Source organism: Nelumbo lutea, chromosome 2, assembly GCF_056320005.1.
Source record: "Nelumbo lutea isolate HS-2025 chromosome 2, American lotus-T2T, whole genome shotgun sequence".
In the NCBI taxonomy this organism is placed as follows: domain Eukaryota; kingdom Viridiplantae; phylum Streptophyta; class Magnoliopsida; order Proteales; family Nelumbonaceae; genus Nelumbo; species Nelumbo lutea.
This window is the reverse complement of record NC_142685.1, coordinates 94,896,394-94,922,358: the sequence shown is the minus strand read 5'-3', so window position 1 is coordinate 94,922,358 and position 25,965 is coordinate 94,896,394. Positions and strand designations below refer to the sequence as shown.

The 25,965-nt window shown below is 45.2% G+C and overlaps 1 protein-coding gene across 1 annotated transcript; it reads right to left on the bottom strand.

The window, feature by feature from the left end:
* Positions 1-250: 250 nt before the first annotated feature.
* LOC148872143 (putative wall-associated receptor kinase-like 16) lies at positions 251-23,018 on the bottom strand. Its single transcript, XM_088968478.1, has 3 exons — positions 22,007-23,018; positions 21,698-21,874; positions 251-1,680 (listed from the first exon to the last, which is right to left on the bottom strand). Exons 1-3 carry the CDS (start codon positions 22,680-22,682, stop codon positions 512-514), a joined length of 2,022 nt encoding a protein of 673 aa, XP_088824604.1. The 5' UTR covers positions 22,683-23,018; the 3' UTR covers positions 251-511.
* Between the last annotated feature and the right edge of the window lie 2,947 nt (positions 23,019-25,965).

Here is a 25,965-nt window from a genome sequence, read left to right as displayed (position 1 = left end):
CATAAATAGGTTGTTGTTCCATGGTTTGGATCCAAAGTCTCTGTATTTGGAGTGGTGCAAAATGATCAGAGAGAGATCTACTTCCTCCTTTTTCTTTTCACATATAACCCCCTAATTCATCTTATTCCCTCTATGACCCCCCCTAAAGTTTATTTGTCAAATTACACATACCAAGTGAATAATATTTTAGAAAAAGAATGCTAATAGTCAACTTTAACCAACTAGAAATCCATTAGCTTGGATGTGCGAATTAATAGCTAAAAGATTATTCTTTTAAGAAACTATTCATATCTCAAATATATCAAGAGTAAAATATGGATCATACAACTAAATGGTATAAAACACACCTATGGTGAAACAATAAGGACATATGGGTATAGAGAAGTAGAGAGAGGACATACAACACAAATGCAATACTCTTTAGAATACAACAACTGAAGTCGAATATCTTTAATATCTATATCTTAGTAAAGAGGACTATAGGGATGGATTATGCAGTAGTGGTTGCTCATCAACTTGTGTTTTGAAACTGTTCTCCATACTTTTTGCATCCTGTTGAAGTTGAACCTGTATCCCAAAGGCCCATAGGTTTATCTATGATGCATTCCACCTCTTGAATGTTTCGTTCAACATGAGAACATCCTTCGGACCTCCTCAACCCCTCGAGCTCCATTGCAATTTCTTTCATTGTTGGCCTTTCCTTTCCATTTAAACTCAAGCATCTCTTTGCAATGTTGGCAACCTTTTGGAGTTCATACTCTCTACCATCTTTTAAGACTTGAGCATCAAGAATTTCAAAAAGATGGTTCTCCATTATTGCAGAAATAAAATAAGTCACAATGTTTCTCCCTTCTAATGGTCTAGTAAAGGAAATTGGCTTCTCCCCTGTTAGGAGCTCCACAAGAACAACCCCAAAGCTATAAACATCACTTTTGTCCGTGAGTTGACTTGACTGAAAATATTCAGGATCCAAATATCCAAAGGTCCCTTGTACCATAGTGGTTAAGTGAGTCTTATCAATTGCAATTGATCTTGAAGTCCCAAAATCAGACACCTTAGCCCTACCTTTGTCATCTAAGAGGATGTTTGAAGATTTTATGTCTCTGTGGTAAATTGGTATTAAAGCTGCTGAATGTAAATAAGCAATTGCTCCTGCAACTTCTGTGGCAATTTTTAAGCGATTGTCCCATGTTAATAAGAAATCCTCATTTTGATAATGAATATTATAGAAAAGAGTTCCACCAGAGATGAATTCATAAACTAATAGAGGAATTTCTATCTCTAAACAGCAACCCAACAATTTAACCACATTCCTATGGTTGATTTGAGAAAGTATGACAACCTCATTGATGAATTGTTCAAGTTGACTTTCATCCTCTATCTTGGATTTCTTGATTGCGACAATTCTTCCATTTGATAACATAACTTTATAAACTGTACCTTGTCCCCCTTGACCAAGAATTCGATTTTCATTATATTGATCAATTGCCTTTGCTAATTCATTTGCTATAAAGATTTTTATTTTCTCGACATTGCCTTCTTTTGATGAAATTTGTTGTTCCAATAGAAAACCACCATTTCTTTTATAGAAATTCTCTTTTCGTTTCTTTATTTGTCTTTTCTTCCAAACATGGTACAACCAATAACTGGATAGAAGTAACACCATACCTAAACATACACCTGCATGATCCATGGAAGATAATTAGTTAAGAATAACATAATAAATAAGAGGAAACCAACAAATAGAAGATTATAATGCAGCAAATCCCATGTGTTAACTTTGTTTAAAAGTCTTTGATCACGCATGTGTCATGTATGTGTGCAGATATAGAGTGGTGAGCTAAGAATCTTGTTTATTAAAGCTTAAGTGGTTCTATAATGTGTAAAGGTAATATCAAGAGGCAACTTTTTCTTGAAGACCCTTGCTACATAAAACCTAAAAAGCAAATTTCATTCATAAATGCTCATATTACAATTAGATCATTAAAAAGAAATAGTAAGAAAAGTGCTGGTACAACATCATAGATTAGAGTAGTCCTGTTAAGAAAAAGAGGTAATCAAGAGCCCTGGAAGAAAACAACTTAAGAATCCTTTGTAAATGGTACAAAAGTCATAAGATTCCAAAAGGAAGGCATTTACCTCCAACAAAAAGCAAATTGACAAGTGCAACACCCTCACTACACATCAACTATTTAAATAGGGATATTATTCACTAGATCAATCATAGAATATTTGTTGTTTATATTTCTAATGCATGTGGGTAGTTTATATTTACTTCTTGTTTCATAAGAAATGCATGTGAAAACAATTAATTATATTCTCTACCTCCTAACACTCCTTCACATTTAAAATAATAACAAAAAAGTATAGTGTTATCTACCTAGGTCTTTTTTAGTTCTATGACTAAATTTGTTTCCCGCCTTTTTGTTTAATGAGATGAAATAAACTCAAAACGACTTTATTTAGCAGGGAGTTTGGAATGTGGAAGGATTAGCTGTATGTGATGGTTGTTCAATGAACTACTCATGATAATTTTCCACACCAATAATAAAATACATGAGTCCTGCACCTCTCATAGTGGGGCTATGAATTTATTTATTAGCATGGAATATCCCTATGTCATTCACATTCACTTATTAGATGGTCATTTACTTCACACCCTATAGTTACAATGTGATAGAGAGAATTAGGTCCTCGTTAAGGAGGTTCATATCAACTGTAGGCCATTGAATCTTGCTTCCACTATGGTTAGAAAATGCGTTGGCATTTCTATTTGGCAGAAATGGCTAGGCCATCCTAGCCATCATATGACATCTTTTGTGCTTTCTAAGTCTTAGCTACTAGTTTGAAATAAGTTCTCTATTTGTAGTTCATGCCCTCTTGGCATGAGTCATAACTTTCCATTCTCTTTTACTTGTTCACTTGGGTTACTACACTTCAATGCTTAGGGACCCCTCTTATTTTATATGTATTTGCATGGTACATATTTGTCTTTGTACTCTTTCCAAATCGAGCCTAAGTTCATTTGGATTTTTCCCAATGAAAGGCAAATCTTAAATGCCCAATCTTTTATTCAATTTAAAAAATCAAGTTGAAAATTTGTTAAACTAATGGTGGTACAAAGCATCAACCTTTACTTAGGCTCTTTCATTCAACTAGTGATGCTGCTCAATCCGAGGTGATGCATGAACTGAGGAGAGCAACCAGATAGTCCTTGCCAATAGGGCGGTATCAAGCTACAAGGACAAGGTTGCGCTTCAAGACCTGTGATCAAGAAAGGAGAAGTCAGAGGCCTGAGGAGCTATCCCCGGGTAGATACTCCGCTGCCCAAGTCAGTAGGAGGTGGTAGATGGTTGGGCCGAGAAATAAGGGTGCTGGTCTAAGCTAAGTAGTAGTATGGGTGTCAGAAGTTGGGCCCCTTACCTTGAGCACGACTACCTTCTTATAGCTGCCGACCCATGTCCTGGTTGGATTGGGCTCTTGGGGTTGTCGGGATGAGGTAAGTTGCCAAGGTATTCGGGATAGAGTCCTAATCCCCGACGAGTTGTCTTCCTTACTCGTCTTTATTCGTAGTTACGCTTATCTGTGCCACAGGTAGATGATGTGGCTGAGGGGATAAGATGGGGGGCCTCAGTAATAGTGTAGCCCGGCCTAGACCGCGGAATGACTGCATGTTGCAGAGCTGACTGAGCTATGCTAATGTGGCTGGGCTGACTGGGTGGCCACGTGTCTATCTGGACCAACTTAGCTATGACCCAAACACCAGTCCCCCATTTCTGAAGTCGAGGCATGAGGTGTTCTTCTGAGGTGTAGCGCAGTAGGAATCCTTGTTCCTCAGCTGAGGAACTCTAAGTCAAAGTCTAGTTGAAGTCTGGTTGAGCGTCTGGTCTACTTGATGTTCCTCGGTGTTTTCCATAATGTGAGGTCCGTGCATTGTGGGTTGTTGTCGGGGAGTCCTTCAATCGTCAGCTGTAGAACTCCAAGAATTCTAACTTCAGAATCCAAACATCACTCCCCCAGTTTTGGAGCCGAGGAGGGGGAGTTCTCAGCCGAAGTGTTGTGCGGTTGTGTGTGCTTCTAGGTCCGTCTTCTTGGTGGAGCCGAGGAAGGGTTCTTCGTTCCTCGGCTGAAATGTCGCGTAGTCGCTTAGCTTGCTCGGGTGTTGAGGAAGGGCTTTCTGATTCCTAGTGGAAGCCGAGCTTCGGTGTGGAGGCCAGTATGATGCTCGGCCATGGTGTGCTGAGCTCCGATGTCGAGGGCTTAGCTCGGTCGGGTTTCGAGGAAGAGCTTTCTGATGCCGGTGGAGGTTGAGCTTCAGTGTTGAGGCCACTGTGATGCTCGACCATGGTGTGTCGAGCTCCGAAATCAGGGGCTTAGCTCGACCAGGTGCCGAGGAAGGGCTTTCTGGTGCTGGTGGGAGGCCGAGCTTCGGCGTTAAGGCCATTGTGATGCTTGGCCATGGTGTGCCGAGCTTCGAAGTTGGGGGATTAGCTCGGCTGGGTGCCAACGAAGGGCTTTCTGATGCCGGTAGGAGGCCAAGCTTCGGTGTTAAGGCCACTGTGATGCTTGGCCATGGTGTGCCGAGCTCCGAAGTCAGGGGCTTAGCTCGGCCAGGTGCCGAGGAAGGGCTTTCTAATGCTGGTGGAAGGCTGAGCTTCGGTGCTGAGGCCACTGTGATGCTCGACCATGGTGTGCCAAACTCCGAAGTCGGGTGCTTAGCTCAATTGGGTGCTTTTTGATGCTAGTGGGAGGCCTAGCTTCGGTGTTGAGGCCATTGTGATGCTCGACCATGGTGTGTCGAGGTCTGAAGTCAGGGGCTTAGCTCAGCCGGCTGTTTTCTGATGCCAGTGGGAGGCCGAGCTTTGGTGTTGAGGCCACTGTGATGCTCGACCATGGTGTGCCGAGCTGTGAAGTCGAGGGCTTATCTCAGCCAGGTGATTTCTGATGCCGGTGGGAAGCCGAGCTTCGATGTTGAGGCCGTCAACCCCCTCCCCACACACACACCGAGGATTGAATAGCTGCAAGTTGCTCTTAGAATTGTCTTGTCTTCTTTTTTTTTTTTTTATAGTTCGGCATGTCGAGCTTTAACATGTTGTACTGATGGCTTAAATTAATGAAATTGTTTTGTTCTGAACTTATGTGCATACATACAAGTTGGTTCCTTGGCCTTACCTTGGTCAAGGTCTGGGGTTGACCGAGATCTTCGGTCTCCGGCTAGTGTGGCTGGAGTATATTCCGAGCTCTCATCTTTGGGATGCTCAGTTTTTTGTCTCGAGAGCCTTTGGGCCAGCCATTGTTTAGATGGATCTGTGATGTTTTGTCGCCAAAGTACGGAGTACGATGACTGCCCTCTAGCCTCAGAGGCGGGAGCAATCTTCTCCGATTTGGGCTCTGGTCATTGATCAGCCGAGTCAGATGTTTGGCTATACGCTGCCGAGCTACCTACTAGCTATGCATTAAGGGCTCAAGTCGTTATAGGTCGACTGAGTTAGTTTTCTTAGTCGGTGATTCACTGCCGAGCTTCATGACATGCCCATTGGTAGGTCAGCTGATTCATTGCTGCATTGCCTATGTTGCACGACATTTTTTGTGCAGCCTAGATGATGTGTGTGCAATGTGTCATGTGTGCGTCGGTCAGTCGGCTGTGTAGCACAGTTGTGTAGCGCAGTTTTGTAGTGTAGCGGTGTAGCACGACTGTATAGCATGGTTGTGTAGTGTGGCTATGTAGCGCAGCGGTGTAACGTGGCTGTGTAGTGCAGCTGTGTAGCGCGGCAGTGTAGCGCAGTGGTGTAGTGCGGCTATGTAGCACGGCGGTATAGCGTGGTTGTGTAGCGTGACTATGTAGTGCAGCTGTGTAGCGTGACAGTGTAGCGAGGCTATGTAGCATGGCGGTGTAGCGCGACTGTGTAGCATGGCTGTGTAGCGCGATTGTGTAGTGTGGTCGTGTAGCGCGGCGGTGTAGCGTGACTGTGTGTGTGGTTGTCGAGCTCATGGGAGCGAGATGTGCCTTGCTTCCCACGCTCCGACCGCACTCCCCTCCTTTCCGGTCGACGCGTTTTGGGGTCCTCATGATGAGGATCGTCCTTCGTACGTGTCAAGGCATCAGGGGGGACGGCCCGGTTGGGCGATGCCACGCATCATAGTGTTTGCATCATCTCGAAGATGTTATCGACTATCTTGCATTGCTCGGAACTGTACAGGATCAACCGCGGCTAAAGGCTGTGGAATTTCTTGATGCGGAGGGCTTGCGATGCCGATATTTCTGAGATGGGGATCAGCCTATTGATCATTCGGACTAGTTCTTGGGCATCTTGATTGCGCGGTGAGGAATGAAAGATTTTTGAGATAGGCTTTTTGTGCGTTTCCCACAAACGGCGCCAATCTGAGGTTGGTGTTTGAATTCCGAAGTTAGAATTCTTGGAGTTCTGCAACTTACGATTAAAGGACTCCCCAGCCACAACCTACATTGCGTGGACCTCACATTCTGGCAAACACCGAGGAAGATCAAGTGGACCAGATGCTCAACCAGACTTCAACTAGACTTTGACTTGGAGTTCCTCAGCCGAGGAACAACACGTCTTGCCGTGCTACACCTCGGCGGAACACCTCATGCCTCGACTTCAGAATCGGGGGTGTGGTGTTTGGATCATGGCTAAGCTGGTCCAGAGAGACACGTGGCCGCCCAGTCATCGTCTGGTTAGCCGAGTCACATAAGCATAGCTCGGCCAGCTCCGCAGCATGCACTCATTCCGTGGCCTAGGCCGGACTACGCTATTATTGTGGTCCCCCATCTTATCCCCTCAACCACGTCATCTACCCGTGGCGCGGATAAGCATAACTACGAATAAAGAGGAGTAAGGAAGACAACTCCACCAAGGATTAGGACTCTATCCTGAATACCTCGGCGGCTTACCTCATCCCGACAACCTCGGGAGCCCAATCTGACCAGGATACAGGTCGACGGCTATAAAAAGGTATGTTAGACAGTTTTGTATGCCCTTAGCTTCAATATGATTCGATGTACTTTTGAAATTTAGTGTAAATAAAAAATGCACATGTTTGATTCATGTTGTGTGGTATGATTCTGTGTAAGACCCTAAAACTGGACACTTAATGAGACTCGTGTTAGTTTTAAATGTTCACAGCCATTGGATAAGTCTGGGGAGATTTAACCTGCCAAGGCTGATACTAGTGTGCCGCCAAGTGTTGGGATGGCCTGTCTCGGCCACTAGGATAATACCCAAGGCACATGCAGTATGGGATTACTCGAATCCTTGAACCGGACAAGATTTCCAGTATTGCCCTGAACCTTAGAGATAGATGGGAAAAACTAGAAAGTTACACCTAACCCCTAGACTCGATTATGATACTTCACTAGGTGTCAGATTGGGCTATCTTTGATATGCCAATCAGTGAGATCCTTAGCGGGGGTCAAAACCTGGGTATGTTGGGACAGTTTGAGAATTCATCTGAGTGGGTGATCATAGTGACAGGATCAACACCTTTGTCGGACAAAGGTAATGATCGGGAATGCACTCTCTCTGATGGAAACCAAACTGCCGGTAGTTGATTTCAATCGTTGGAATTTTGTTTTGCAAAATTTATATATATGATATATAGATAATTTCGGTTTCAAGTTGTTTGCAAATGGTTTTAATTCTCAGGATCCATGTGAGTAGAGAGTGCAACACTGTTCCTTGTAGCCGAGGGAGAGGTCCTCTCTTGTCGGGCAGTGCTTGATCATTATGGGTTGAGAGGTTAAGTGTAAGGCCATTTAAGATAATACCTGATGGGCTAATCTTGCACCTACCCATAGTCCTTGGGTTTTTATAAGATGGCTTGGCCCAGGGACCACTTAGTGTAAGTGTTGGGCCCATAGGGTCCATGTGATGGGCTCAGGGGTTTACTGGGCTTTCTAGTGAATTTGGCTAGGCCTCGTAATAAAGGCTATGCCAAACCCATGTGGCTGGTGTGTAGATCAATGCTTAGGTCCCATGCCATACAAAGAAGCCCAACTGGGCAGCAGATTGGAAACCAATTGAGCACTGATTATTTAATGTGCCAAAAGCCCATTTCGAACTGGGCTGATATGATCACCTACTTATGGGGCAGATCTGAGATTAGGGCTAGCTAAAAGGATTAGGGTTTTAACCTAATACACTCTTGGAGACCAAATTCAAATGAGATTTGAATCTAGTAATCTCCTGATAAGATCAGGAGTAGGCTAACCTAATCTGCAGATAGGATTAAGATCATCCCCTATCCAGATGCTGATTTGGATTGGGATAACTCCTAATAGGATTAGGAGATTTCTTAATCAAGAAAAGGAAGGAAGAAAACCTAGTTTCGAATGAACAGAATTCGAACCCTAAGGTTTAGAAGAAATCAGTTCTGCAATTTTGAGATTGGATCTCAAGAACTTTGAAGAAGAAAATTAGCAGTTCGCCACCTTCTCCTCCAGAGTTCTCCTCCAGCCGCCGCCATTCATTGCAAAGTTCGAACCCTCTGAGTGGGAAGAATCAAGAAACCAGTTCTTGATATCAGTTTTGCAAAAGGAACTGATCAAGTTCGGTGCTCAGTGTTTCTAGAGGATTCTTCTGAAGAATTCAGTGTGTAGGACGCACTCTGCTGGTTCTGTTCTACAGTTGCTGTGTCATCTTCAGCAGGAGCGGATCTTGGTGTCTTCTTTGGAAGTGAACACCAACTTTGGGAGATACTGCTTCTCTGGATCAGGTATAATTCCTCCCTTGTCTTTTGGTTCAGATCTGGTTCGGTTATGATTCAAGTAGGATCCTTGAATATTGTATTCTAAATTTAGGGAATATGATTCCTAGTTGGAAGAAATGTAGGAAATTTTTGAAACTCGCCCACCCATTCCACAACCTTTTTGGCATCCATACAATGGATCTTACCATTCTTTCAAGGTAGTGCGTGCCTGACCATTTACCACCTCCTACTGACTTGAGCATCGGAGTATCTACCCGGGGATAGATCCTCTGGCCTCTGACTTCTCCTTTCTTGATCACAGGTCTTGAAGTGCAGCCTCATCCTTGTAACTCGGTACCGCCCTATTGGGAAGGACTATCTGGTTGCTCTCCTCAGTTCGTGCATCACCTCGAATTGAACAACATCAAATTACCACCCTATTGGCAAGGACTATCTAGTTGCTCTCCTCAGTTCGTGTATCACCTCAGATTGAGCAGCATCAACTAGTATTACTCATTGCAAATCCTATCTTCATTGTTGAGATAGGTTTGGCCATGATGGCTAGAGCATCTATTCTATGAAACTGATTGTATGATGCCTTTGAATATGTTGTTTTTACCATCAATTGCTTGCCTAACTAAACATATTCTCAACATGAAACTGTCATGGCAATGACTTTTGGGTCACCACTAGACTATTCTCTTCTTTGAGCATTTGGTTGTGCATGCTATATGCACTTATGACCCTGAATCACTCTCAACTTCAGTATTGTTTGTTGGGTAAAATATAAAACCCTCCCCTAAAGCTTCTAACAATCATAAAAACCTCCCCCTATAGTTACATTTTAACAAATACCTCCCCTAAATTTTTGAAAAATTTGACAAAAGCCTCCCTTCCATCACCTTCCCAAATGGAAAATGTTAGACAAATCCACCAATTTTTTTTCCAAATACCCATTCTACCCTTTTATAAACTATTTTACATACAAAATTACTAAAATAACTCTATTTTCACTCAATAAAGTTTTGAAGATAATCATTAGAGGAGGTTTTGTTAAGTTAAAATAGGGTTATTTCAATAACTTTGTATGTAAAATAATTTATAAAGGGTATAATGGGTGATGTAGCGCGATCCGGTCACTCCTAGCTGGCAACGAACAGCACCTGAGAAGAAGAAACTGAAGGATTCCCGGTGAGCTCACCCGGTGGGAACACTCCGATGCTTAAGTTAGAACTCTGAGAGAGCTGTAGAAAATGCAGAGAGAGCTAAGAGTGCAGATAGCGCAAGATCAATTCAATTACCTCTTCCCCTTGGAAATCGGGGCCGTTAAATATTGATGTCCTGTCAAATCGGGCATAACTGCCTCTGGCCCTCTGTCGCAGCCATTATTCGCCAGGGCTGCGTAGGTAACCGCTGCAGGGTACTGCTCAATCAGATGAAGGACACAATCTGAAAAGGACAGGCACGCCGCCACCTGTCGAGAGAAGTGGGCGCAATCCGCTGGGCTGGCAGAGACTGCGCCGTCAATCAGGAGATGTGGGTGCAGTCTGACGGGTACAGTCTTGTCAGATAAGAAGCTTCCTGAAAATGCGGCGTCGCTTAATAGCGAGTTGCCTTGTAGCGAACTATCCTATAGCGAGCTGCCTTGTAGCGAACTATCCCATAGCGAGCTGCCTTGTAGCAAGCTATTGGAGGCATCCCGAGGTGATTCCACTTGAGGTCTTCGAGACAACCCTCTTGCCTAAGGATTGGAGCAAGCTAATTGTCCTGGCTCGCGAGTTGGGATAGACTTAGCTTGGAGTGTTCCCTTTTAGCACACCGGCGTACTCGAGCTCGCGCTGTAGCGAGCTTGTTCATAGTGAGCTGTCATGTAGCGAGCTAACCCGCAAGGGCTTCAGCGAGCTCATTGCAGCAAGTAGCCAAGCTGTCATGCTATGTTGTCACTTATGTCGAGTCATGTCCACGTGTCTCCTGCTCAGGAGGTCTGGTCAAATCACCCTCCATCAATTGCCCCCCACTCCTCGGGCTAAGGGTCTTACTCTAGTGCGAGGAGTTCATGAAGTGGCGGGAGGATTTGACCCGTAATTCAAACTGGGTTGACTGATCGCATTAATACACCCGCGAATGTCAGGCGATTTCTGGATTTTTTGGGCGTCAAAAAGCGCGCCAAGCGGCTTTCAATTTTGGAAGACGTGCAACCGGCATTACTTCAATCCTGGAAGACGTGCAACCAGATTGATTGTGAGCTATCGGATTTGCCTTAATCTAAGCCATTGGCTTTCGGGAACTGTGGCTATAAATAGGAGGGCCCCAGGCCTCATTTCTTTTACACCAACTTGCCTTGCTTTCTGATTCGAGGTCGCGCCTTTGTCTAGTTGCTCGAACTCTTCTCCCATTCACACCGTCCTTCCGATTCATTTCTTTCCTGGTGAGTCCTCTGTTCCATCAACAATGTCTGGATACCCACACGACGGTGTCTTTCCCCGGGACGGTAACCAAGATGAAGTCCCATCAAACTTAGCGGGAGCTTGGGGGCTCCCTAAGGGTCAGTCTATGGAGGCTCGAGAAGCCTCTGGGAATCTGGCTTCTACTTTCCGAGGGCGGGAACCGGATAGCTTTGGCCCTTCCTCTATGACGATGGAAAGGCTTCAGGCCCTAGTTTCTTACTTTAACCTCCTCGGGAATCTTATCTACACTCTTCCTTCCGGCGACTATCCCTGGGAGCATGATCACGATGAAATCGTGATCTTTGAGGAGCAGCTCGTGGCTGGCCTTCGGCTCCCTCTTCATCCTCTGATAGTGGAGATTCTTTCCCACTTTAATGTCACCATAGAACAGCTTCACCCCAACTCAATCCAAAACGTGGTTGGGACAATTTCTTTGTTTTTTGAGTATTGTCTTCCCCTTTCTTTGGATATTTTTGCTTCTATTCTGTCCATCAAGAATGCCTCACCCGGAGCTCCTCCAGAAAGACGCTCTTACTACTTCTCCCCCCGCCCAGTCTTTAAGCTCCTTCACGAGCTGCCTAACAGGATCCCAGCCTGGAAGCGGGGCTATTTCGTGGTTTGCAACCCCGAGGGGTGGCCCTTCCCGACCCACTGGAGGGGGGCCGTTCAGGATCCGAGTGTTACTTTGGACCGGAAGGTTCAGAATACGCTGCAGTCCTGGGCGGGAGTTGGCTTCCTCTGCTCGGACTATTTGACTGAGGAGAAGCTCACGCAGGCCGATCTGAGCCTTGGTAGGTGCCTTTTAGGTCGCCTTTTTTTTTCTTTTCTTTCTTTTTTTTTTTTTGCGAGCTGGACTAACACTTACGGTTTTTGAAGCCATGTCGGGTATGGATGCACGCCGCCTCCTGTCGAGCAATTAGAAGTGCAGGGCGAAGAGATCGCGCCCTGACAGGGCGTCCTCTTCTGGGGGCGCTGAGTTTGAGGCTGCTGTGGATCCAGCCTTTGTTCCGCTGCCAGAGGTCCCACCTGTGTAGTTTGAGGGTGTAGCCGCGAGGGTGTTCCTCCGCCGGCGAAGAAGAGGTTCCACCTCCTGAGGAGTTAACTCTGGCCGCACGGCCTGATCCCACTGTCTTTCCATGGTTCCCTACCGAGGGGAGGGAAGAGAGCATTACCAATTTTCTCGTGGCCTCGCGGAGGAGACGGCAGGTGGTCACCGACGAGGAGATGCACCCCAAGCTACTCTTCAGGCTGACTTCATTCCACTGCATGGTGGTAAGTGTTTTTTTCTCTTCCCTCCTTTTTTTTTTTTACTCACCTCGGCTTTATTATTGGCAGCTGAACTCCACCATCCATGCCATGGCCTGACAGACTGTTGTCCACTCCCAGGACGCCACCAATCAGAAGATTGAAGTGCGGAAGCTCCAACGCGAGCTCGACCAAGCCCGGAGCGAGGTCCTTCAGGCTCAGAAGGGGAGCGAGGCCCAAGAGCTGCTCATCAAGGACCAGGAGGCGCGGATCTCCCGACTGTCTGAGGAGAGCGCCCGCTACAGCGAGGAGTCTTCGAGGGCGGCGGTGGAGAGGGAGTTGCTTTGCCAGTAGGTCCAGAGGTTGGAGTCCACGCTCCACGATCAGATCCGAAACTTCGACGCCGTGGTGGAGGAAGAGCGGGATAAGGCGGTGAAGGACTTCAAGGAGTCCCTACAGTTCCAAGACCTCCAGGTTGAGTATGGCTCGAGGTCTTACCGTTCAGGGTTCAAGCTCTGCCGGTGGCTGGTCCGGAAGAAGTTCTCCTTCCTCAACCTTGAAGGCATAACAATCAAAGGGCCTGGACATGGCGGAGGAGGAGGAGCCCAACTCTCCGGAGGTGGAGGAACCTGACTCTCCAGAGGATGACAAGGACGTGGAGGCGGTGGAACCTTGAGGTCGGTTGCTCTTATTTTTCATGACTGGATTCTTCGAGTGGTTGTTCCCGGGCGTCTGATCCCGGTTTTATGTATTTCTTTTTCTTTTTCTTGATGAACTCTCTCGGGCTGTTAGGCCCGGTTTTTTTTTTTTTTTTTTTTGAAACTGGTAGTGAAGTATTCCCCCCTTTTTTTCACTGCTAAGTGGTATGCTCTTTACTTTTTGCTGAAGCGACTTTATCACTCGAACTGTTATAGCTAAATACCCGAAGTGGGGTTTCTCGGTCATTGTAACCCCGAACTGTTTCCCAGCACATGGGGGGATTTTATAATGTACCCCGAGGTGGTCAACATAGTAAGCATATGCCCGACCTGTATGCACCTGGGTTAAGTTGGCGTTGGCTGTCCCTTAACGGGTTCAAGTTGTATGCCAAGGCGAGCTATGCATCATTTGGTTCACACCCGAGCTGCCTGCGCCTTCGGTATTAATACTTAGCCTATGCCGAGGTCTTCGTTAGCTCGGCATTTTGGCCCTTAGGCTCTAGGAGCGACTATGGTCCACCCCCTTCTAGAGTTCGCCCATGCCATAGAGGCGACTGGGTCTTATAGTGCCGAGGTCTTCGTTAGTTCAGCATTTTAGCCCTTAGGCTCCGAGGGTGACTTGTAGTCCACTCAACTCGGTATTTTGGCCCTTAGGCTCGAAGAGCAACTTGTAGTCCACTCAGCTCGGCGATCACGAGTAATATTGCCTTATGTTGACAATGTTCCATACCCGAGGCACTTGTTTCCCTTCCAGGGTCTCGAGCTCATACGTTCCTTTCCCGAGCACCCGCTTTACTCGATAGGGTCCTTCCCAATTTGGCTCGAGCATACCAATGCCAGGCTCAGGCACCATAACTTTACAAAGAACCAGGTCTCCGACACTGAGGTTCCGCTTCTTAACCCTGGCATTATAGTATTGAGCTACTCTCTATTGGTAGGCCACGGTCCTAATATATGCGAGGTCCTGTACCTCGTCAAGTAGGTCGAGGTTGGTGCGTAGCTCGTCTTCATTTGCCTTGTCATCATACACTTCTAGACGTAGCGTTGGAACCTCAATCTCGGCTGGAATGACTGCTTCAGTGCCGTTAGTAAGGTTGAAGGGGGTCTCGCCTGTAGCGGTCTTCACTGTGGTCCGATAAGCCCATAATACACTGGGCAGCTCATCTGCCAATAGTCCCTTAGCTCGGTCCAGGCGTGCCTTCAGTCTGCGGAGGATGGCCCTGTTCGTGACTTCTGCGTGACCGTTTGCTTGAGGGTGTGCCACTGAGGTGAAGTTCTGTTGAATTCCCATGTCTTGGCACCAGTTCTGGAATTTAATGTCCTCAAACTGCTTACCATTTTCAGAGATCAGTACCCGGGGTAGTCCGAAACAACACACTATGTTCTTCCAGAAGAAATTCTGCACATTTCGCGTTGTGATTGTTACAAGAGGTTCATCTTCTACCCACTTAGTGAAATAATCAACTGCCACCACTAAGAACCTCCTCTGCCCTGTCGCTGGCGGAAACGGTCTGAGTATATCGATTCCCCATTGTGCGAAAGGCCACGGGCTGGTGAGATACTTGAGGTCGGTAGTGGGTTGATAGTGGATGTTAGCGTGCTTCTGGAACTTGTCACATCTTTTGACGAGCTCGATCGCATCTGCCTTCATCGTTTGCTAGTAGTATCCCTGTCGTAACGCTTTTTGGGCGAGAGCTCTACCGCCCAAGTGTCCGCCACACAGGCCCTCATGAGTGTTGCGGAGCATGAGCTCGGCTTCGGAAGGTCACAAGCAGCGCAGGTAAGGGAGCGTGTAGGATCTTTGGTACAACCATTCGTCTATCATGATGTATTTGCCTGCCTGACGCTCTACCCTCCTGGCGGCATTACGGTCTGCAGGGAGGGTCCTGTGTTGTAGGTAGCTCGCGGGCGGATCAATCTAGCTCGGCTTTACTTGTACGACAGGAGCGACCTCCTCTGCTCCCCCGAGAATGCTAGGCCAAGGCAGGTTCTCTATGTACACGGTTCTCATGGTATTTTCACTGGTGCTGGCTAACCGGGACAGGGCGTCGGCCTTAGAATTCTCTGATCTCGGGATTTGCGTGATGAAGTGTGACTGCAAGTTGAGTAGAGCCTCTCTTACTTTGGCTAAGTAGGCGATCATGGCTGACTCGCGAGCTTCGTATTCACCTGTAACTTGGTTGACCACGAGCTGAGAATCACTACAGATAACGATATGCTTGGCTTTCACTTTGCTTGCTAGAGCTAGTCCGGCTATCAATGTCTCATACTCCGCTTCATTGTTGGATGCCGCAAACTCGAAGCGTAGTGCGTACTCCAGTTTCACGCCGCTTGGCCCATACAGAACGATTCCAGCTCTGCTGCCCTGCTTGTTGGATGAGCCATCCACGTGAAGGATCCAGGGCTCCTCATCCCAGCTCGGACTCGATCTCACTAGGGGAGAAGTCACGCCACTTGCTACCTCACGGTGCTCGAACCCAACTGGCCTGGGATCCTCGGGCTTGACCGGCCTGGGGACCTCGGAGTTGAAAGTACATTCCGCGACAAAGTTGGCTAAGGCTTGGGCTTTGATAGCAGTTTGTGGTTTGTATTGGAGGTCGTACTCGCTGAGTTCGATGGCCCACTTCGTCAGTCTACCAGAGACCTCGGACTTGAGCAAGACTTGCCTCAAAGGATTGCTGGTGAGGACGATGACAGTATGAGCTTGGAAGTACGAACGAAGCTTCCGAGCTGCAATGACTAGCACGTACGCTAATTTTTCGATCTCTGGGTACCTCGTCTCTGCTCCCTGCAACACTTTGCTAACATAGTAGATGGGTCGTTGGACCCGATTTACCTCTTTTATTAGTACCGAGCTAACTACCTCGTCACTTGCCGAGAGGTACAACTCCAAAACATCACCCTCCTCGGGTCGGGTTAAGACCGGGATACTGGCGAGGTACCTTTTGAGCTCGTCGAGCATGAGCTAGCACTCATTAGTCCATTCAAAGCCTTTGCTTTTAATTGCCTTAAAGAAAGGCAGGCAACGATTTGCCGATTTGGACATGAAGCGACTTAGAGCGGCTATGCGGCCATTCAACCTCTGAACCTCCTTCAATTTTTGGGGTGGTCTCATATCTAGGATAGCCTTAATTTTATCTGGGTTGGCCTCAATGCCTCGCCGGTTAACGATGTACCCTAAGAATTTACCCGAGGTGACACCGAATGCACACTTGTTCGGGTTTAGTTTCATATTGAACTTACGCAAAATTTCAAAAATAGAGTGCAAATCTTTTATGAAAACATTTGAAGACTGGGTTTTGACGACCATGTTGTCTACATAACATTCTATTTTCTTGCCGATCAACGGCTCAAATAACTTATTTACAAGTCTTTGAAAGGTAGCCCCAACATTTTTCAGTCCGAAGGGCATGACCTTGTAACAGTATAAGCCTAGCTCCGTTATAAAAGCTATTTTTTCTTTGTCAGCAGGATCCATTCTAATCTGGTTATAGCCTGAGTAGGCATCCAAGAAACTCAACAACTCGTGCCCTGAGGTCGCGTCCACCAGGCGGTCAATCTTGGGGAGCGGGAAGCAATCCTTCGGGCAAGCTTGGTTTAGGTCAGTATAATCGATGCACATGCACCATTTACCGTTGGCCTTCTTTACCAGGACTGGGTTGGCTACCCAGCTTGGGTAATGGACTTCTTTGATGAAGTCGGCTGCGAGGAGCTTCCCGACCTCCTTGTCAACTGCTCTCCAGCGCTCCGGGACGAATTACCGTTGGCCTAATTACAGGGTCAGTATTTAGCCTGTTAGTTATGATGCTTGGGTTTATGTCGGGCATCTCTGCCGCGGACCATGCAAAAACATCTAAATTTTGAAGTAAAAAACTTACCAGTTGAGATTGTAGGGGCTCCTGGACTGAGGCGCCGAGGGTGCAGCTTAGTCCGTGGGTGCAGCTCGCTCCTCGCATTGCTCCGTAGGTCGCTCCAGGTTGAGGTTGTCGACCACTTTGGCTTTCCCTTTGAGGGCAGCGACGTAGCACTTGTGAGAATCAAGCTGGTCGTCTCACGCTACCCTAACTCCGAAGTCCGTAGGGAACTTCATTGCCAAATAATATGTGGAGACCACAACACGTAGGGCATGGGTGATCGGCCGACCTACTATGGCGTTGTACAGGGAGGGAGTTGCGACCACCAAGAAGTCATGGTTAAGCCTCACTATGTTAGGCCAGGTGCCGACTTCTACAGGTACTGTAATTCTTCCCAGGGGCCTGACTTCCTCTCCACTGAAGCCTACCAAGGGAGTATTTGCGGGGTTCAGGTCGCTCTCTTGGAGATCGAGTTTGTCGAACGCTGCTTTGAAAAGAAAGTCGGCCGAGCTGTCAGAGTCAACAAGGACACGCCTGACTTTGAAGTCATTAATCTTTACCTTTATGACGAGCACGTCATCGTGGGGGTAGTAGATCCCGTGCGCGTTGTCCTCTGTGAAGAAGATCGGGTCCTCCGTCCTTGGCCGCTTTGGGGGATTTTGCTCTTCCCTTGCGGCCTCGCGAGCTGATGTCCGAGCTGCAGCCATGGTGCAACCTGTGACGATCGATCCTCCGATGATCACATGGATAGTCCCACGAACTGGTCTCTCTTCCGGGGGCTGCTTCTGCGGCTGCTCTGCTTGCCTGTTGCTGGATTCGGGAGCATCCCTACTCTGCTCCCCCTATCGACCTGCTTTATTTTTATTGTTGTTCTATACAAAGTTTCTCAAGTATCCACGACGGACTCCTCTATCTCATCGCGGAGGTTTTTACAATTCTTGGTACTATGACCGTGGTCTTTATGGAAGCTACAATAAAAAATCTTATTTCTTACATTAGGGTCCCCTTTCAGCCGGAGTGGCCACTTAACATACGGGGGCATCTTTGATCGCCATAAGGATCTCGGCCCGCTTCGCGTTCAGGGGTGTGTAGTCCGTCCTTTCTGCTGGTTGAGCTCAGAAAGGCTGACTTGGCTTTGCCCCCCGAGCTGGGTCTTTCTTCTTCTTACTGTCCCCTTGGATCGAGGACTCACCTTCCCTTTTCCTTTTCTCGGGCACACTTTCACTTATCTGGTTGATCTCCTCCTCCGTCCCTATAAACTGATCCGCGAGCTTAAGGAACTCGGTCACAGTTTTGGGCTTATTGACAACCACGTGCCACTTGAATTCTTTGTGCGTGATGCCTCTCTTGGCTGCGGTGAGCCAAATTGCGGGGTCCAGATCGGGTATCTGCAAACAAACGTCATTGAACTGCTTGATATAACTCCGGATGGACTCCCCTTCCCTCTGGACTATACCAAGGAGGTTCTCCTGAGTTCTCGGGCACTGCTTGCTGGTGACGAAGTGAGAAGTAAAGACTTGCACGAATTGCGCCCAACTTTTTATTGATCCGGGTGCGAGATTCTGGTACCATGTGCGGGCCACTCCTTTGAAGGTGGTGGAGAAAGCCACGCACATGCAGGACTTACTGGCCCTTGCCAGTGCATCTGTGACTGGAAGGTGTCAACATGGTCATTCGGATCAAAGGACCCATCGTACTTATCCAAAGGAGGAAGCTTGAAGTCCTTTGGCATAGGGACGACAAGAAGCTCTGGAGATAGGGGGGATGAAACTGATTTGAGAAGAGTGGCTTTTTACTTCACCTGAGCTTACCTCTTTCTTACCCTTGAGCTAGGGCAGGTTGTAAGTGGCAGTTCGGCGAGCTCGGTGGCACCTCTGCTGTTTCTTTGTTGGCTCAGCATTGGTACTGCTTGCTTCTGTGTTGTCGAGCTCGATAGGCCCAGGGAGGGGCTCGGATTGCTGCTAATAGCTGTGAACTAAGAGGCCTTGCCTATAGTCCGCGGCTAGAACCTCGAACTGGTTCTCAGCGAGTGGAAGCTCGAACTGTGAATGTTGAGGGGACACGGGTCTGACTGGCTGAGAGGCCCCCGACCTGACTACAGGCTACGAGGCAGGGATAGCTGGTCTCTCCTTCCTGCCGCGGGACGAGACTTGACTCTTGGGAGGGTTCTGAGTCTAGGAGGTCTCTCCCCGACGAGAAGGACGTTCGCTCTGACGGCGGGGCCTGGCTTGCTGCGTGGCCGGATGCCGAGGAGGAAGTGGCTGCTAGGTCTGAGGCAGCGGAGGAAACTACTGCTGGTAGTGATACTGAGAAACTTGGTGCAGCACTTGCTACTGATAGAGTTGAGACTGCTGGAACTGTTGCAATTGAGCTTGCATAGCTCGCATGCATTGCACTAGGTCTTCAAGCTGGTTTTGGCAGGTCACCGGAGGAACAACAGAGGGTTCAGTAAAGGTTGTTCCAACCGTGAAAGGGAGTGGAGCGTTCATGGGTGCCACTGTCTGAGGCACATTCAGGATGGGAACTCTGTCTACAGAGAGAGGGATGGTGAACTATCCAATACACACCGCTGGGACCTGGAGTTGCCCCCCGACGGTGTTCATTTCTGCACTACGTGCGGCATTGCTGGAGGAAGCCATGGGAACTGAAGTCTTACTGAAAGTTTTCGGTGTTTGGTGGAGGGCTTTTTGAAGCATTTCCCACAGACGGCGCCAAATGATGTAGCGCGATCCGGTCACTCTTAGTTGGCAGAGACTTCGCTCCTACCTGGCAACGGACAGCACCTGAGAAGAAGAAAATGAAGGATTCCCGAGGAGCTCACCCGGTGGGAACACTCTGATGCTTAAGTTAGAACTCTGAGAGAGCTGTAGAAAATGTAGAGAGAGCTAAGAGTACAGATAGCGCAAGATCAGTTCAATTACCTCTTCCCCTTGGAAATCGGGGCCTTTAAATATTGATGTCCTATCAAATCGGGTGTAACCGCCTCTGGCCCTCTGTCGCAGCCGTTATTCGCCAGGCACGCTGCCACCTGTCGGGAGACGTGGGCGTAGTCTGCTGGACTGGCAGAGACTGCGCCGTTAGTTAGGAGATGTGGGTGCAGTCTGACGGGTACGGTCTTGTCAGATAAGAAGTTTCCTGAAAATGTCGTGCCGCTTAATAACGAGCTGCCTTGTAGCGAACTATCCCGTAGCGAGCTACTGGAGGCGTCCCGAGGTGATTCCGCTTGAGGTCTTCGAGACAGCCCTCTTGCCTAAGGATTGGAGCGAGCTAATTGTCCTGGCTCGCGAGCTGGGATAGACTTAGCTTGGAGTGTTCCCTTTCAGCACACCAGCGTACTCGAGCTCGCACTGTAGGGAGCTTGTTCGTAGCAAGCTGTCATGTAGCGAGCTGACCCGCGAGGGCTTCAGCGAGCTCATTGCACCAAGTAGCCAGGCTGTCACGCTGCGCTCTCACTTATGTCGATTCATGTCCATGTGTCGCCTGCTTAGGAGGTCAGGTCAAATCACCCTCCATCAATGGGTATTTGGAAGAACTGGTGCATCAGTCTAATGTTTTGTGTTTGGGAAGGTGATGGAAGGGAGGTTATTATCGAATTACTCAAAAGTTCAAGGGAGGTATTTATTAAAATGAAACTATAGGGGAGGTTTTATGATTGTTAGAAACTTCAGGGAAGGTTTTTGTATTTTACCCTTGTTTGTTATACAAATTGTGTTCATATGGGCTATATGTAGCATATAATGCTATTTTTTATGAGAATTAATGCTTTTCCCTCAGCAACAATGTTTTAAGACCAAGTGTAGATCAGACACTAGGACTGTTAAACCCGAGAGTTAGACATCACTCCAACTTTTTAGAACCCCCATGTCAAATTTTTGAAAACACCTTTATAAAGTAACCTTTACAAAAGCACTTTTATAAAATTGAACTAGGGAAAATTTTATAAGTGGTATTTTAAAATTCAACTAGGAATAATTTTGGAAGAAAAAAATTGAATAAGTGGTTATTGTATAAACACCTAAAAAAAGAGGAAATTTGGGCTTAAAACATAAACCCTTATTTTTAAATTAAGCACTTATTTCGGATTTATTTCTCAAACACCAATAAATACTTGATGGAAAGATCCCGACCCAAATAAACACTTAAATACTCCCAAACATGACTTAAATTCATTCAAAAAATGTGACGCTTTTGAATTCCAAAAATGCAGCCGACAATCATGACCAGATGCTTTGTATTCTAAAAATACCCCTCACAAATTCTTGTATCAGTTTGCGGTCTATGCTTTTCTAGAACAAGTTATAATGAGACTACATGAAAATATAAAGAGGTTCGGGAGGAAAATGTCAATTATAAATTGTTTGTAAATGATAAAAGTTATTTTAATAAAATGCAAAATTGAGTGTAGATTTTAATAAATATGTAAAGCTATAAAATGTATTAAGTAATTTTATTATTTACTTTGCTACTAATTCATCAGAGTTTATCCCGATCATAGATCATCGGGTCCGGCCGTTTGTATCGCCGGCTACCTCATCAGAGCTCTTTCAAATCTCCATGGCTGCCACAGTTCAACAGCTTCTGCTGTTGTTACTTCACAATCAGCCTAGATCTTAATTTTCTCTTGTCAAGCCATATCGCTTGGGTTTTGACAAATAATGGAACTGACTACTGAATTTGCGGAGAAATCCTGATGCAGATGAATGAATAAATAGCAATTATATGTTGTCGTGGATTTAAATTATATTACCTATGGAGAGTTGAATCACCCAATATTTTGTTTTTGAAGGGATGCAACCACGCCTTTTTCTTCTTCCGTCACCCTCTGTGCCAAGCGGGCAAGAGCAGTTATAACCTCTAGGCATGTTTGTGCAAATTGCAGATGATGAACAGTCATTCATGGTTGAATTCAAGCATTCATTTATATCTGTGAATCATTTATTAGAAATTATTGGACTAGAATCAAAATTTTGTAAAGACTAAGCTTTTTATGTAGAATTTGGAAAGAGGCAAATTTGGTGAAGAAGAATGAAATTAAATTATCGATATAATTATGTACCTTGACATCCGTGTTGAAGATAAGGGTTGCCTTGGTAGCCTTCCAAACATTTGCAGAGATACCCGAGACCGTTGGGGGACTTGTAACAGTCGGTGTTGTTGCCACATGCATAAGTAGTGCTAGTGGAGTTTCTCATGATAATGTTTTCGCAGGAGTCATTCTCTATTGCCCAGTCGAGTATGGTTGGAACCATTCCTCTGTTTCTTGTATAGAAATGAAAGCCCGAGAGATCAGCTACGGAGAAGTTGTACCACTCCTTGTCAACGATGAAAGAGTATGCGCATGGATTGAAATCCGATGATGAGTTGTCTACAATCTCCAACGACCTTCTAACACTCTTTAGTTCCCTGGGGATGGTGGTTTGGCAGAAACCCATGCCACTATAATTCCCACTCAGCGTTTCCTCTTTCCCTAAGCAATACACTTGACAGCCGTATTGCAGGGTTCCATACCATCTGGAAGTTTCCTCGCTGGTATACCTAATGTAGGCTTGAGAGTCGCAACCGATAACCGTGAACATGTTGCGAGTGTCGGAATAAGTAAAGGGCGTAACCCATAAATTCAGGATCGAGGACGTATTACGGGTAACAAATAAGGAATGGCTGTAGCAAATGTAGTCCATGAATGAATAGACGTGCAATTGGCCTTGTAATAATGATATTTCTTTAACTTCCATCCCTTTATCTTCGTACGACCTGCCTTGGATGATAATTTGTGGGGCAAATAATTTGGGAGGGGTGAAAGTGTGGTTGCAGGATAGTTTGAAGCCATCTCAGTAACAATTAGGGTCGTGTCCAAAGCCAAAGGGGTAGGGAACGGTGATGTTCCCACATTTTTCTGGGCAGTTAGGCTTTGCCTGCACCGACTTGGCTGATGATGATGATGATGCCGCAGTTGCTGGGCAAAAAGAAGACAACGGGAGGAGGAGGAGTAGCACAACCTGCAGAGCCATTGTTAAGTATGAGTTACTACAGCTGTGCTTTTGGTTATAGGCTCCCTTGCTTGACAGAAGAGGCTGCTCCGTGTATAGACAAAAGAATTATCATTTCTTGTGTTATTATGGAATCTTTATAAAACTTTATATATCTGTTAATTACTTATATATCCTGAGATTTGAAGAAATTACTTACATATACACTATAACATTAAAACCTAACTAACAGATGCCTTTGAATATGGCCCCATATAACACAAATAGGTCATCCACTAAGAAAATGTTGGAGTTGTTTCACATATCCTTTAAATTTTTTTCATTTCTACCATTCATTTTCTTACCTTCCTCTCCTCTCTTCATCGTCCTCCATTTCCTCCCAACAAATTGAGCGTGGCAACTCCCCTGCTCTTTCTCTCTCTCCTTCTTCATGCTCTTTTCTCTCTCTCTCTATTTCACATTCAAACAATGTTTATTGTTAAAGTATAGGACTATAGGTGCAAATCAACTTTGACTAATTTTTACAATGGGCACACCTAAGCTAAGAGAGGAAATCCTTTTTTGGATTTTATAAAAATGAAAGTAACATACCATTTCAACCCTAAATTTTGAAAGGATGACCCCGTTCAATGACCTTAGTAGCGGTAGGGAGGAAAGGAAAAAGAAAAGAGAGAAGAGGAGGAAGGGAGAGCGGTTGCTCTAGTTAGGTGGTATTTGTTGTAGTGGAGAAGAGAGGAAAGGAGAAAAGAGGAGAATAGGAGGAAGGGAGAGAAAGAAAAAGAGGGAGATATAGGGCTGCTCTCATTAGGTGGCGTTTGCAGCAGTGGTATGGGAGAAAGAAGAAGAAGAGAGACAACAGAGTTCAACATTTTGCATGCAGCATATTTTGAAAATTTAATGAAGGTAGTTATATCATTTATTCTTTGTATATTAAACATTTGAAAGGTCAATATATATAAGTGGTTTTGATAGTATAGGGTATATTTAAGTAGTTTTGTAATTTTATTTTATTATTTTTACTGCCTTGTACTTCGGTCGTAGTGACAGTTCACACCCCCCCAAACTTTCATTTGCAAAAAAATCTCCATAAACTTTTAAGGGCGGCACATGAGAATTTTTTTAAGTGACAAATATAATATTCTCTACTTATACACATTATACATATTAAATAGATTTAAAAGCATTGACCGAATCTCCGCCCAGCACATGATCTTCTCTATAATATAATATTATATGTTATATGATTGAAAAGAAAAACAAAACTTTGTGCCTTTGTCTGTGTAAAATTCGATAGCTTTGTCCTGTCGGCAAAGTTCTTTTTGTGTGACACGTCAGATGACCCAGCAATACATCCAGCATTGACAATGTTAAAACGAGTCTGTGTGATGCTGAAGAGACGGTACGAGGAATATGGACCCACATTTAACTTTCTTTCATAATAAGAGTTTATTGTATTGTCTAAGTTCTCAATTCCTTGTTCTTTCTCATCATCAACTTGTGAGTGGAAACTGGCACTCACTTTCAAAATTAAAAACATGCTTTACTTTTTAGATTCTTCCAATTTGCCAGTTGTTTTCTGGATCGTGATGAGAAAGAAGGGAAACAAAGGATGACAAATAAATTTCAAAAATCAAACCAAAAAGCAAAAAATACAAAAGGTGAAATCCAGATTGGAGAGTTGGAAAGGTCGATTATTATCGCATACTGCCCGTTCAGTTTTGATTCAAAGCACAATCTCAAGGAGGTCTTGGTTTCAAATATTTCAGGTTGCTTAATCGATCTTGCTTTATTCATGAAACTTGTTTGGAGGTTTTTAACAAGTGGTGATCAACTCTGGGTTAAAATCTTAGCTTCTAAATATTTATTTAACTCTGGGTTAAACTAGGTTGCTTTACTATGGAATTAAGGTTTATAAGTTATAGCAGGGGTAATGATTTCTTGCCATCCCCGGCCCAGCCCATAAATTTATGGGCCATGCTTGATCCCAACACTTCAGGCCTGGCCTTTATCATATATGTGTTAATTACTTATATATGTCCTGAGGTTTGAAGAAATTACTTACATATACTCTATAATTTTAAAACCTAACTAACAGATACTTTTGAAGATGACCCCATATAACACAAATAGGTCATCCACTAAGAAACGTTGGAGCTATGTTTCACATACCCTTTAATTTTTTCATCGTCCTCCATTTCCTCCCAACAAATTGAGCCAAAGTGGCAACTCCCCTGCTCTTTTTCTCTCTCTCCTCCTTCTTCGTGCTCCTCTCTCTCTCTCGCTCTCTACTTCACATACAATGTTTATTGTTAAAGTATTGGACTATGGGTGCAAATCAACTTCACATACAATGTTTACAGATTACTACCTTGTACGTCGGTGGTAGTGACAGTCAAAACGTTCATTTGCAAAAAGATCTCTCCCTTAAGTAAGACCATAAAACAAGTTAATTTATCAAAATACCCTTTATACATATTAAATATGTTTAAACACATTGACCCTATTTCCGGCCCAGAACATGATCTCCTCTATAATATATAATTAAAATAAACAAAACTAACTTTGTGTCTTTGTCTATGTAAAATTTGATAGTTGTGTCATGTCACAAAGTTCTTTTTGTGCGACACGTTTGATGACCCAGAAATGCATCCAGCATTGACAATTTTAGAACGAGTCTGTGTAGGTACTCAATTATGTCATGTGGAAAGAGCCTTGTAGTTATAAATTTTAGATCGCCTAGTGTGAAAAACAGAGCCGGAATTTCATAAATTGTTGCTGAAAAGATGCTATGAGGAATATGGACCCACATTAACTTTCTTTCATAATAGGAGTATATTATATTGTCTAAATTCACAATTCTTTTTTCTTTTTCATCAAACTTGTGAGTGGGAACTAGAAACTCTTATTTTCAAAATTAAAAGCATTCATACTTTCAAGCAAGGTTCAAATTATCTAAAACTTCAAGTGTATAAGATAGGTAATTTTAAGAAACATATCGAGATATGTCGTGAATACATATGCATATTCA